Source organism: Oryctolagus cuniculus, chromosome 9 (genome assembly GCF_051225735.1).
Source record: "Oryctolagus cuniculus isolate XC-2025 breed Fujian yellow rabbit chromosome 9, ASM5122573v1, whole genome shotgun sequence".
Classification (NCBI taxonomy): domain Eukaryota; kingdom Metazoa; phylum Chordata; class Mammalia; order Lagomorpha; family Leporidae; genus Oryctolagus; species Oryctolagus cuniculus.
In genome coordinates, this window is record NC_142875.1 from 12,193,614 (window position 1) to 12,207,354 (window position 13,741).

The window sequence follows — 13,741 nt, forward strand, 5'->3', positions numbered from 1 at the left end:
TAGAAATGTTTAAAACAAAGCAAACACAACATGCCCTCTGATCCCAAACCGATCACTCCGTGAGACACAGAAAGCGAATGCCAGCTTCCAGAGACTTCTCCCACAATATTTAACCTACTGATTGATCTAGCAAAATATTTTTAACTGACATGGATAATTATTGCTGGGTACGATCAATCGTAAGAATTCCCAATTTGGTCCTTGCACCAAAAACAATGCTAAAATTGAACACTAAGTGCTATCTGGAAAAGGCGAAGACAAAGTCCGCCTCTGCAGAAGACGAGACACGAGTCAGGCGGCAGAGAGGCCTCGGGGTGAGCCTGGTCTCGGCACTGTTTGGTTGCTGACTACACTCTGAAACAGAGATGGTCCAGGTGAGCTGAGCGCGTCCAGAGGCCTGTGGGATTTCGCGCTATGACTGTCTGTAATATTTCCACTTTTCAGGTTTAACAATGTTAATGAATGCGCGAATCTGTGCCTACATGCTGGGGAATACAATGGGAGGTTTCAGTGAAAAGCTGGCATCTTGTCAAACCGTTTGAATAACCAATGTTATAAAATATGTAAATGTAATTATTGCAATTATTTTATGACTGAAAAGCAAGGTACCCGGAAATTGGAAAATCAATCAGCCGGGCTGGCTCCTCAGCTAGGGAAAGAGGCAACGACGGAGCCCGGGCTGCCTGTGTACACGGCACGGGGCTGGAGACGCCGTCAGGAGGGCCTGATCCAGCCCTTTGCATCTGGAATACTTACGAGCAAAGGAGGTTGCAAAGCTTATTTCTTCAAGAAATGAAAAAAGAAAGGCGTCTCATCATGTGTATTTGCTGTTTCCCCCAGATGGTCTGTGAACTCAGTTACAAAGGGGTGTGGTGTGTGTGTGTGTGTGTGTGTGTGTGTACACGGCACGCTCTGAAATGAAGCACCTGTTTCTCAGGGTCTGTGGCACCCACAGCTTGGAGCCCTCCCTCCCAAAGGGGCAGAGGCAAGGAGAAACATCAAGGTGAAGTGCGGCTGGGGTATTCACAGTGGCATACCCGGCACCAGGCCGTGGTTTCCCTAGGCATTGCTCACGGGAGCAACAACCCCCCGCCCCGACCTCATCCCTTCTGGTAAAGGTCAAGTGTGATCCAAACTGGATGTTCTGCACCTGGACCCACAAAACACCTCAGTCTGTCTTACTCATCTTGAATGTGCCAAGGAGGGGCACAAAGCAGCAACAGGTACTTAATGCCCATCTATTATTTTACTCAGTTTCACGAATGAAATAAGCCACAAGCTACTAATTAAGAAAGAAATATAAATGGTTTATGGGCCTGCTTTATGTTTCACTGAATGGTTTATTAAGTAAGCTGGATATTTCTGAGGCAAATCTGAGATGCCTGCAGAATACCAACATAACTCAGAAGAATCTTAACTAAACACAATGTTAACACCCCTTGGTTTTTACTGCTATTTAAATTTTTGTTTAGGATATCAAAGGCTAACAATGTGCAATAATGATTTAATTTTATTCTTAAAATTGATCAATAAATTGGTCAATAAATCCAACATCTGTCAGTCTAATGCTGACATGTGGGGAAAAACGTATTCTGCCATTATTTGAAAATAATACATATTTTAATATCTTCATTTTCTGAAATGAGGGTGAAAGTTTTAACAATTAAAACAAGTAAAAAATTTCTTTGTGTTAGTGTTTTCAGTTTATGACAGTATATGTATAGAAAAATAGGTGTTTTTCAAACAGCACTGAAATCACATTTTCAGAAGACAAATTTTTAAAAGGCATGTAGACAAGGCATATGAAAGTCATTCTGTCAACTGTTTTCTGAATGAAATTTGTGGTTCTTGACTTCAATAATCGTTCGTACTGTTTCTTAATGGCTAGATGGTATGCATTTTCCTCTATTAACTAATATCTTCTTCCCACTTATTTAAAAGAAACCTATTACACAGTCCTGTGAAATAAGAATTTTACTGCCACTTACGATGAAATAGTACATTGGTGGGTGTCTTCAAAAGTTTCATGGAAAATGATCATTAACTTTTAAAGAATGCACGAATTTAAAAAAACTTTTTGCACCAAAATAAGCTGACCTTTTTATCCCATTTTTCCATGAACTTTTTGAGGTAAGCAACAGCAAGAAAGTGATAGGACTCTCGCTGTGTGAACCCTGAGAAAGCACTCTGTGTAGACTCCAGCTTTCGTGTCGAGTAGGAGTGCTGTTCAGGCCACACAGCAAGCTCGCTGAGTGCAGTTATTCCCTCTGAAAAGCCAGCCCAGCCTCTGCTTCCCAAAGGTTTAGCTCACTGCAAACTGCACTTCCCAAGCAGACCTGCACATCATGACTTAGGGACGTTCTGGGGAACTTCATGTTGCCACATCCACTCTTTTAAGGTTTCTTAAGTGAAACACAAAAGTTACAAACAAACTGTCAGAGAAAACAGAATACTTGTAGGCCTTGAGTTTGCACATTCTGGTCTTCGTGAAAATACTGACTCCAATACATTTCTGCTGATAAAGGCAAAGAACAACAACACACCCTGCTGTGGTGCTAAGAGAACTTAGAACCACAAAACTCAACCTCACAAGTAGCATTTTCTGAACTGGTCCAAAGACAGTGTCTTGCACTGTAATCACAGGAAGTAGAAGTTACCTATCGGAGCTGTCCTAGGAGCCCACGATTCAACTTCTCACCCTGCATTTGCCTTTTCACAAGCAGTGGATGAGAGGAAAACACTGATTTATCAACACAATGACAAAGGGAGTTCTGCCAGGGCCCAAAGAGAGGAGGGGCGGGCGGCAGAGGCTGCTCGGGCAGCCGGAGCTTACAACCGCGGCTGCCTTTAGAGATCAGGTGACGACACCCAGGGGCCCGGGCACTGGAGGTGCCCACCAGGTACATGTGTCAGGGGCCACATGAAGTCCAGGCCACTTGCCGCCCTGCCCTGGATATGTTTTTAACGCCATTCTCAAGTGCCCACGTTGAAGTGCTGGTGGGATTTTTGTTCTCTGAGCTACCCCGCAACGAATGCAGGGGAAATACCACCTGGTCCCCTCACTAACTGACACGCTGGCCCACACGCAGTCAGCATGCAGGAAATGGAAAGTATGAAGACATGAAAAAGTGAGGCCAGGAGGCAGCACCCGGACAGCGCTGCTCCGCCCTGGCACCCCTGCCCCCACCCCCTGAGCAGCCACAGGCAGAAGAGCCCAGCACTTGGACCCCACCCCACCCCTCTCTCCCCTGGCCCCCTCCACACAGGTTTAGACTCAGGTATCAGAATAGTAAGAACTCAAGGTAAAAACATCTAAGAAAAGCACAAATGCGATTCTATAACTAAAGCTACACAATTAAGGTTGGCAAACCCAGGATGAAATTCTTCAGGCTTTGTGTCTCCCAGAAACAAACAAAACAAACAAAACAAAACAAAAAAAAAGGAGTAAGAAGGAAACTTTAAGAGTAAAATCTACTCTTCATGGTGTTTGCCAGCCCATAATCCCACCACTAGAAGATACCACTGAATGCTCAGATAATGTACCATGTGCTTGTTAACATTAAGGCCAGGAGCCAGCCTCCCATGGCCCTAATCCTGTGGAATGAAGATTTCCAGGGCAAAGCCCTCCCTACCGTTTAGCAGATGCACAGACACAGGTACACACGTTTGTACACACTTGCATGTATGCACATGCCTGCCTCCACACACCGTGAGTGATCCTTAACATCACCCCTCCCAAACACCTGAGAGCAGGACCACTCTCAATGAGCGCCTGCTTCCAGGAGCATCTGTGCACTGAAAGTGAGTGCAACAATTCACAGCTGCTTCGCCTCTTTAAAGCTTTTCTGGAAAAGCTGGTAGCTCTATTTCTGTGTCATCAAGGGAAGCCATTGTCCACTCAGTTTCCCAACCTCACTTATCACCCTCGGGCTAATGGCCACGTTTTCTTAGTCCTCATTTATTGTGAACGCTTCTCTGCAAGGCAATGCCAACTGCATGAGTCTCTTCTCAACAGTAAGACGATACTTTACATTATTTAAGGAATAAGCAAGCAGCTTTAATATAATCGTTACAAGAAACTATATCAACCGCAATGACTTAACTGAAAAGCAAAACATTACATGGAATTATCATGTAATCCATGAAAGATCATCATGTTTGGCTGCTATTTTTCCTGCACAGATAAAAATGCAGCACTAGTGGTACCTTATTCTCTGCACTTGTGCTGTGTAGAGATTTCTACCAAGTTCTAAGACAATGCACACATCCCACCAGTTCCTCCAGAGTCAGTCCCCTTCAGACTGAACATGGAAGGAAATGTTTATATAGCTTGGATTTTTACCACCACAAGGTCAAGATGGAAGACTTCCAACTGTGATCCTACATCCCCTCCCCTCCCCGAGTTATGAAAGTGCTCTGACCCTGCACGGTTGTGGATTTCGCCCTTCCTTTACTCTCCATCCCAGCGAGTCATTCACTCCGAAACAATGCAAAGTTCCCCACTGGAAAATTACTTCTCCAAGGATGCTCCAAGCACACCATTCTAGAGCACACACAGCAGTTTCAGGTAAAACACTTCCGGAGACAGTGAGCTTGGGAAATAACAGAATGGGTCCTGCCTTATTTCTGTTCCAGGCCCAGACAGTTTTAGAGGGTAATTGCAAAATACATAGAGAATGGTCGAAACCTCCTTTGCTGTGTGGTGCGGGGCATGTGAGTTGAGAAAGAAAGAACTTCCCATCGTGGGGTCCGCTGTGAGCCATGGTTCTGGAAGGGGCAGTGTAAGACAAGCATCCACCCAAAGACAGCTCTTACCATGTCTCCAGGTGCGACAGAAACAGCCACCACCACGCCAGGCATCGGAGAACGCAGAATGCTGCTCGTATCCTCGGCCACTTTTTTCAGCATAAATTTGTTCAGTTCTGCTGCGAGTTTGGTTAAGATATGCACCTTGTACTAAAAGGGGGGGGGGGGGGGACAAAACAAAGTAATAAATGAGTTTACACAATGAACTTTTCCTCCAAAGTAGCATTCATTCAAAATCAGGATTTAGCTGTAAACTAAAATTGCAATAGCACTCTTAAAATCAAATGGTTTTTAATTATTGTACACAATTAACAAAACATTAGTTTGTTTCTGGCATATATTGTAAGCCAGTTTCTACTTAGGAAACTTCTTGAAATAGAAAGTATGCCGGTTATTAATTAGTGATAAATAATCCTGTAAGCGTAAGAAAAGGTATCTGGAGACTTTACAAAGAAAACAGGGTGGATTTTGCTCGTATTCCCTTCGCCGCTGACAAACTTCCCAAAGAAGGCAAATCCCAGGAGCGAGGTGGGCGGAATGAATAAAGGCGGTGACACTGTGCCTGGGCGCCAGCAGATGGCAGCAGATCGCTGTCTCTAACTTCCTGTGCCCTACAGGGAGCAGCATGTTATCAGCAAGTTAAGACAAAGGGTTTCAGTGTTCATTTTGGGCAAAACAATATTTAAAATCCAAATTTCGTTCAGTGACATAAAATGCATTCACAGTTGAACACTTTAGCTTTTCTTTTTGGGCACAGCATCAGTCTTTCTGGTGTAACCAAGTGTTTGGAGAGAGAAAGATGAAATGCGAGGAGAACACCTCCTGCACTGAGAGAAGACATCAGATTTTTAAACATTGACGGAAAATGATGCACAACAACCAGGTCTTCTCGGGGCCCGGCTGCACATGGCTCTCACATAACTAGAGGCCAGTAAAAGCAGTCTGGTCACGGAGAACAGTTCTAATAAGGAGAATTCCTGCACCACAGGAAAAATCCCGATCTGGGAGAATAAACAGAGGAGCTACAATTTGGTCAAAAGCAAACAGAAAGAAGATAAAATGGCTGGAGGGAGCTGAAGGCTGCTGGAATCCTACCAGGTCACATTTCTCTGTGGCAAGACAGACGCATCACTAAGGCAGCTCCTTTTTCTCAGACAACAGAAACCCAAAAGCTGTGGTAACTCAAAGCCTCCTGTGGGTGTCATGATGGCAGGGATGCACCCCAAAACAGAGCCCCACCCCTTGTGCTCTGCACAGGGTGCCGGGGTCTCCAAGGGCGCTCATGCTCTCTGCAGGGCCCATCTCAGTGAAGAGCTTTGATGGCCTAAGTTCCGAGGAGACGCGAGGCACTTGACAGGTTGAATAATAACATCTTTTGCATGTTGCTTTACTCCTGAGTGTGTGTTTTGCAATCAAGACACAAGAGCGTCTGCCAGCTTTTGAAGGATATGATCCTTAAGTGAAATTACAGTGCAAATAAAAGCTTTTGGCTCCTATTAAAATTCATCTGAGTCATAAGCGGCCAGGGAAAAAGCGAGGCGCGCAGGCTGCTGTCAGTCTAATGAAGATTCCAGGCAGAGGGACTATTTATCAACGATGAATTGTACCTCCAAGTCCTTCATTAAGTCCAGGGAGCAGGGGGTGGAGGGAGAAGGCAGAATATAATTGGACAAAATTGTACAGTTTCACTATCTGTGCTCCGTCTGCCGAGGAGAGAATAGAACCTCACCGGGGCATCATCAGAATCAACAACGAAGTTCCTGTGCGAGCTGGCCTCTCCCATGGGTGGCTCAGGACTGGGCCGAGCTGTTGAGTTTTCAGAAGAGCAGATTTGGGGTTTTGTTGTTGTTTGCAGAATTCCACTCCCAAATGTCAACTCTCAATTCAGGGAAAGTATCTACATACATTGAAAAAATGATTCAGTGCCCTTCGACCGGGCGCCTACACTTAAAACCTACTTTCAGCTCTCTCACGAATAAGCCAGGCTACGGATAAAGAGCTATGGCCCTTAACTCCCTTTCTCCCCAGAAATGACAAGATCCTGGCTAGAACTGCATCTTTTTACTATTTTTATAATTTTCGTATCATGTGGATTCCTGTCTCGGCGGGACGCCTGCTTGCCTTGGACGGAGATGTGAAAGCCTCGCACAACTCGAGACTTCGCATGCCTTCTTTGTGACTGGGGAGATGTTCCTTTTCCTTCTGTATTTGTTTATTGTTCTTAAATCTGTTTGGGGGATAAGCAGCTTATTGTAATCACATGAAGAAAAAACTCAGCAACAATGGAGTCCACGCCACCATAGATGCCTTGGCTTGGAAATGACCCTTCCGGGTTTAAAAGGAGGCGGCAGGCGGAGAGGAGGGTCTCTCTCAGAGATACCTTTGATGTTGTCCTGGCCCTGTGCGGTACTCAGCGTGCTCAGAGCACTTCCGGTTGCTGAGGCCTACAGGGGCGCGCCTATGGGCCCGGCGTGAGAGCCGTAACAGCTTTCCGATGCCCCACAAATCAGGGCGTTAAAGAACGTGCGCCAGTGCTCGGCGCCCAGGCCCAAGCGCTAGCTGCGGGAAGCCCCGCAGCCCTCGCGAGCACCGGGCGGCCATCTTGTGCAGGCACCTGAGGAGCGCGCCTCCCCGCGACTGCACGCTCCCCGCGGAGTTGCGGCTCTCCACGTCGCTGCGGGCTCTCCAGAGCAGCTCAGCCATGCAGCTCGCATGTCCGAGGAGGGAGTGGAAGCCCTGAAAGGCCGGGGTGACCAGGAGAAGCGGCTCCTTGGCATGCAGCCGGAAGTTGCGCACTCCAGTTCCTCAGGAGGCGGGACTTCCCTGGCTGGCTTCCGGAAAGCCAAACTCCGAGGTCCTGACACCCCCGCCACCTTGCGGTGTGCTCTCTGGGCCTGCCCTGTCCACGCAGAAAGATAACGGAAGGGAATGAGGTGTCTCCTAACGAGCCCGCAGCCCAGGCCTCTAGGCAAGTGAAACCACGTCCAGCAAGAAAATCGCTCCCAGAGGTTTCCAAGAAAACAGGGAGTCACAGCAGACACAAAAGATCAGGAAGAAAACCGCAGAGATGGACAACACAATGGGATTGTTAATCATTAGCTCCCGAGGCAGCGAGAAGGCTGGGGGCTGGTGTTGGGGAGCGAGGCCTCCTGGCGCCGAGGGCACTGAGTTTCAGGAGCCTCCCTCAGACACACTGGCCCCTGTGCTGGAGCGCGCCCAGGACCCAGCGGCCACCCTCACCGTGAGACCGCCCCACGCAGATGGACACACACACAACACTGCGTGCTGTGCCCCGGGTTTGCTTAGCACGTGCACCTCTCACAGAGCTCAGATCCCTGTGCTTCCTTCCAAGGCCCCCCTGCTGGACAGGGAGTTGGAGCTCTGGCCTCCCACTTGTGTTCATTGTAACTTCACCTGGCACGCTGTTCCTCTTAAAGTGGGTTCAGCTCCAGCTTCCATTTCTAAGTCACTCCGGTAGCAATTACGTGCAGTTGATCTAGTGCTAATGTTTTTTCACGTCAACTGTTGACCATCTCAACACCAAATCAAGGGCAAATGTGAAGCCTGTACTCTAAGTTGTTTTACGTTACTTATTTACAATCCGGAAGCACGGGCCACATAACTGCACACACAGCCCTTACTGAGCAAGGCGGCAGACACCTGCCTCAAAGGTCAGACCCACTTCGGCTCCAGCTTTTTCACCCTTCTGGCCCTCAACGCCTGCAATATTAAGGCTGTGTCTTCATTTCCCGGGCGGCACCCAGAGCTACCACTCAAATATTCCCAAAAGGTCTACTTCCCGAACTCAAAGCTGGAGAACAACAGTCCATTTTTAACGTGACAGAAATGACCACCCACCAAAAATGGTGCTTCTTTAAAAGCATCTGCATGCCAGGAAAGCAGAGGCAAACACCACGTGTGAGGTGCAGCCACATTTTTCTTTCCCAGATTCCTTGTGGGACACAACAGTTAACACTTGAGGAAATCAGACCAGGTTCAAACCCAGGCTCAACACCAGGCCCTCCATTTCAGCACAGGGCCGGAGAGCCTGATTCCGCAACAACAACAACAAAAACCAACCCAAATCTCCCAGAAAGAAAGCACACAGCAAGGGAGGCTGCGGCTGTCCTCATGGAGGTATGACTCAGGCGGGAAGGTGAAAGGAGCAGCCCTCAGCCGGCACAGCTGCAGCCTGGGGAGCAGCCTGTTAGCATAATGCTGTGACAACTCCATCAGCGTGGTCTCAAGGTAGCTGTCAATCAGGATGCATCATTTAATCCAACAGCACTCGGAGGACTTTCTCCTACAACCCACATGACAGCATATCTACAGCTCTATTTATATCCGGCCCAGTAGTGTTTACGATGCCGTCGTAATTAGAAAAGATGCAACAGGCAGCAATATTATTGAGATTTCCATTTTGCAGGATTGCCCTGGAAAGTGTGATCTTGCTTCACAGAGTCATGCTAAATGACAAAAGGCTATTTTCTTCCATCTCCCAGCTCAGACAGCACTTCATTTGCAGCTATCTATAATTAGATTAATGGTGTAGTGCCTTACAAAGCAGGCCCACTTCACATCAGATAGCATATGAATTAGGACAAACACTTATTTCAATTCCAGGCAGAGAAAGCAATGACTGGGGTATTTAGCATACCCTTTATGGCGGAATGAGATGTTAATTGTGTACCATTACCTCTAAACTGCTTGCTTGTTGTATAAATCACTGTGCTAATTGATGCAGAGATAGAAATGTAGCCACAGGCAAGAAAGCAAAGGAATGAGAGCTGAAGATAGTGGATAAAGGATTATCGAGTAAAACCATATGGAGAGGAGGCGCCTTTGAAACCTCTGCTTTCTGCCCAGAGCGGGATTTCTGCAAGTACAGCAGAACTCTCATACTAGGAGGCGAAAATTAATTTTTTACATTCCTCTTTCAAAATACCAATTTCTCTGGAAAAGTTCTGGCTGCAAAAATCCAAATAACAGGTATGGGGACTCATTCTGTATGTTCCTAAACACGTGGACTGTGCAGTGTTCAAACAGGACTCCCTGTCTGAGTTTTTGGCGCTTGTGCTAATGAGTACTATCAGGAATCCACCTGACGCAGATGTTTCTGACCCATCCACGGGGCAAAATGAAATTCTTCCCCAAGGCTTCAAGTCGCTCTTTACACTGAAAAAAGTAAATAAATAAAACCTCTGCTGGTTTAGATCTGCTGTAGACTCTACACAGAAACCTTTGTTCAGGACGTGAATCCAGGGGAGCCCAATCATTTTCATGTGCCACTGAAACAATGATTTTAACATCGCCATCAAAACCCTAAAATGTGATCGTTCTACACATGATTTCACTTTTATAGGGAGGAACCAGAAAAGAGACATTTTCTATTTTCTTCTAAAACAAACAAAATAAACAAAAGCATTTAGTAATTTGAAAGCTTCAGTTTTTCATTTCCAAAAGCCACTTTTTTTTAAAATGGCCCATTTGGCCCTCCACAGCTCTTCTTAGGATAAAATGCGTGTTTGAGATGCACAAATACAGAAAGGGAATGTTACACACAGCAAGTCAAACCACCAGTGATCCACGGATAAACACACCCTTGGGAAGTTCATAAATCAGTGCATGTGCCCTGAGTTTGTGTTCACAATTTTTTTTAATGGCAAGGCAACAGTAAGGTGCAAATTACTGCTGTGCACTTTTTCACAAATTCAGCTGCTTAGTAATTAGCACTGTTATAACAAAATTTTACACAGAGAACAACTGCAGTGGGTCAGTTAATAGTTCAAATTCTCAGCTTCAGAGTAACAGTTAACATCTCCATCTACTGCAAGTGCACATTTGAAGAATACTCTGTATGGGTTGGCCTTGTGAAATACAAATAAAATAATGTCCCAAGAAACCAGAATGTCAGGTTCAAGTTATCAGGACTGTAACTTGGAGGAAAATTCCAGAGCTGCTTTGTTGAAGGCCACAGTCCTTACCTTTTAGCTTACGAAGTAGCCCTTACATATATCACTGCTGAACTGGGCTCTACCTGTATTGCAACTTTAGCAGTTTAAGGACAAAGAAAGAAAACTATGAAGAAACACCCAGGTCCCCTGAAATGGAATCGAATGTCTACAAAATAACTAACTAGCGGTAACCACCGTGAAACGCACCCCCCAAGCAAGCAGTTGGATGGCATAAATGCAGACACACCAGGAAAGATCCGGAAGCAGTGCAAAGGCCTGCTCCCAAGCCTTAATCACTTAGACCTTTTAAACTAGAGCCCTCTGGCCTGCAGCCAAAGCCAGCACGCCCATCACTTGTGTGTCAGTGCTTCACCCATGCTGGTGCTAACAGGAGAAAATATATGGTTTCTGATACCACGCCCCAGTTCCTCAACACTTGCTCCCTCTAATTGAAAAGGGCAGTTGGACCCAAAGTAAATCACTCAGTTAGCCTGTTTAGTGACGTTCAATTGACATCAATATATTGCAGTGACAAAATGCATGAATTTCAACATTTGGCTACTGACATTTATGAGTCAATCTATACTCACTAGAGGTGAAACATAATTCCAACCCAAAAAAAGCAAAAACAAACAAACAAACAAAAAACCTTCACAAAGTCCATCTCAAAAACTAATTGTTTTGCTAAAAAAAAAAAAAAAAGATGGTTTCATCGAAGAAAAGAACCATCTTAAAGTTAGTATCGAGAACTTTAAAGGAAGAGTTAGAAAGCTTGTATGTCTGATTGTTCTAAAAAGATAATCTCCCTGGAGCGTATAACAATGTCAGTCAATAAAGAGAAATCTGCCTGGTCTTCTTCGCCTTGCTTTTGTCATCAGAAACACAGGCTCCTTCTGGTTCTACTGAGATGAGAATCTCTCTTTTTCAGGAATAGTGCTGAACACCACACTGAAAATTAAACCTTAGACCCGCGGCTTATTTCCTGTTTCCTCCACTGTGTTCCAGTGAGTCTATTTCCCTTGTCATTGCCATCACTCATGGTTTTTTTTGTTTTTGTTTTTGTTTTTGTTTTTACAAGCAGAGTTAGACAGTGAGAGAGAGAGAGAGAGAGACAGAGAGAAAGGTCATCCTTTTCCCGTCGGTTCACCCCCAAAATGGCCACTACAGCTGGTGCGCTGCACTGATCCAAAGCCAGGAGCCAGGTGCTTCCTCCTGGTCTCCCATGCGGGTGCAGGGCCCAAGCACTTGGGCCTTCCTCCACTGCCTTCCCGGGCCACAGAGAGAGATGGACTGGAAGAGGAGTAACCGGGACAGAATCCGGCGCTCTAACCAGGACTAGAACCTGGGGTGCCGGCACCGCAGGCAGAGGATTAGCCAAGTGAGCCGTGGCGTTGGCCCACTCGTGTCTTAAGATAGACCCAGGGACAATGGAGAAGGCAGGGCCTCACCCTGGTCTTGCAAGGGTGGGGAAGGGAGTCCCTGGGAGGTCGTCCGTGGGTTTTAGAGGCAGCAAGTCTGTTCACGATGGTAGCTTCCCAAGAGCAGGGTGCTGGAGTGTCCTGGACACAGATGCACTGGTGCTAGGGGGCGGGGCCTCTGCCCGGCCCGGTGCCCACAAGCTGTCTAACAAGTGGGTACACACACCACACAGGCAATCTGCAGAGTAAGTGGCACTTTCACATCCACAAAGGCAAGGCCATTTACAACGAGCTGCACAGAACTCACAAAACAGAACACGTGCGTTCTGCTGGATCAGGAGTCTTAGAGACACATTATGACTATAATGAGTCACTTTTTTTTTTCTTTTTACACAAGAAAAATATTATATATCTTTGAAAGCCTTGTACTCAATTATGTAACAATACCAACATCTGTTAACAGAACAGGCTGTTTCCATTCTGTCTCCTGAATTGTTTTACGTAATTACAAGTTTATAAGGTATTTGGTAAACCAGTAAGAAGGTACCTTTTTTAAAGTACTATATAATTTGGGGTACAATGAAGTGTTCTCTTGCAAATCTATAATTAGGGCAGCATCAGCTTACAGAAAAGTACAGGAAATGTTACGCCAACACAATTATGTAAATAGGCACACAGGTAGGGAAGCGAACCATTTCGCTCAAGACCTTACCCCTCTTTTTTTCTCCCTCTTTTACTCGCCCTTTGCTCATCTCCAGTTAAAGTAACGCTGTCACGGGAGCAGAACAGACCACCTTGGGGGACGGGCTGGAGAGGCTGGCCTTTCTTTCTAAGTTGCGCAGTCCCGGGTGGGAAGCGTGCCAACTCCAGCTCCCCTCCAGCAGCACTGCTGCCTTTAGATGGGTTGTCTAAATGGTAAAGTATTAACTGTTATGAATTCACTGAAGAAACTCAGAACTGAATGTGCCCAAATGTTGGCTAGTATTGGACAGAAATTCAGCAACGAGAGCATGCAGACCTAGAGACGACTGAGATAGCGTGCAGTAAGATGTCAGCCACGAAAATCACAACAGCCAGCCTTCCAACAACCCTTCACTCACGCACCCAGAGCAGCAGGAATGGCCTCCAGGACTGCTTAGCAACTGTACAGCTCACAAATGTGATGCATCTTCGAGCTGAACCCAGGCCCTGCGCACTGTTCTGCCTTGTGCAGAGCAGACTGGACAACGCTGATGGCAGAAAAGATGCACAGTGGAAGCAGCAGAGGGCCAAAGACCAAGTCTCTGAAGCCAGCCCACCTCAGTCTGACACCCAACAAGCCGTCCTCTTTTGAGAGCTGAACTGATGTCAGCAACTCTCGTCTCCAAAAGCAAGCATCTAACTACGCACCAGGAACCTCCCCCTTCTCACCAAGCATCCCCATTTTCCTCAACAAGGAGGTGTGTTGTGTATTTAAAGTGCACTGGTAACTTCTGATTGTTAGTGTTTAGTGCTATAGCTCCACATTTGGGAGCACAAAAATATTTATTTTTCCCAAAGGAATCTTTTATTTAATGAGTACAG

The 13,741-nt window shown here is 46.2% G+C and overlaps 1 protein-coding gene across 6 annotated transcripts in view; it reads right to left on the minus strand.

Moving 5' to 3' along the window:
* Window positions 1–13,741, minus strand: part of PCCA (propionyl-CoA carboxylase subunit alpha) — a 432,698-nt gene that overhangs the window by 8,933 nt on the left and 410,024 nt on the right. For all 6 annotated transcript variants that reach the window (XR_016212709.1, XR_016212708.1, XM_070048637.2 and 3 more), the window contains one exon: window positions 4,816–4,956. Coding sequence is in view for 4 of the 6 variants with exons in the window: in XM_070048637.2 (XP_069904738.1) it covers window positions 4,816–4,956 (141 nt within the window). In the remaining 2 variants the exon portion in view is untranslated. The remainder of the gene's footprint in view (window positions 1–4,815; window positions 4,957–13,741) is intronic.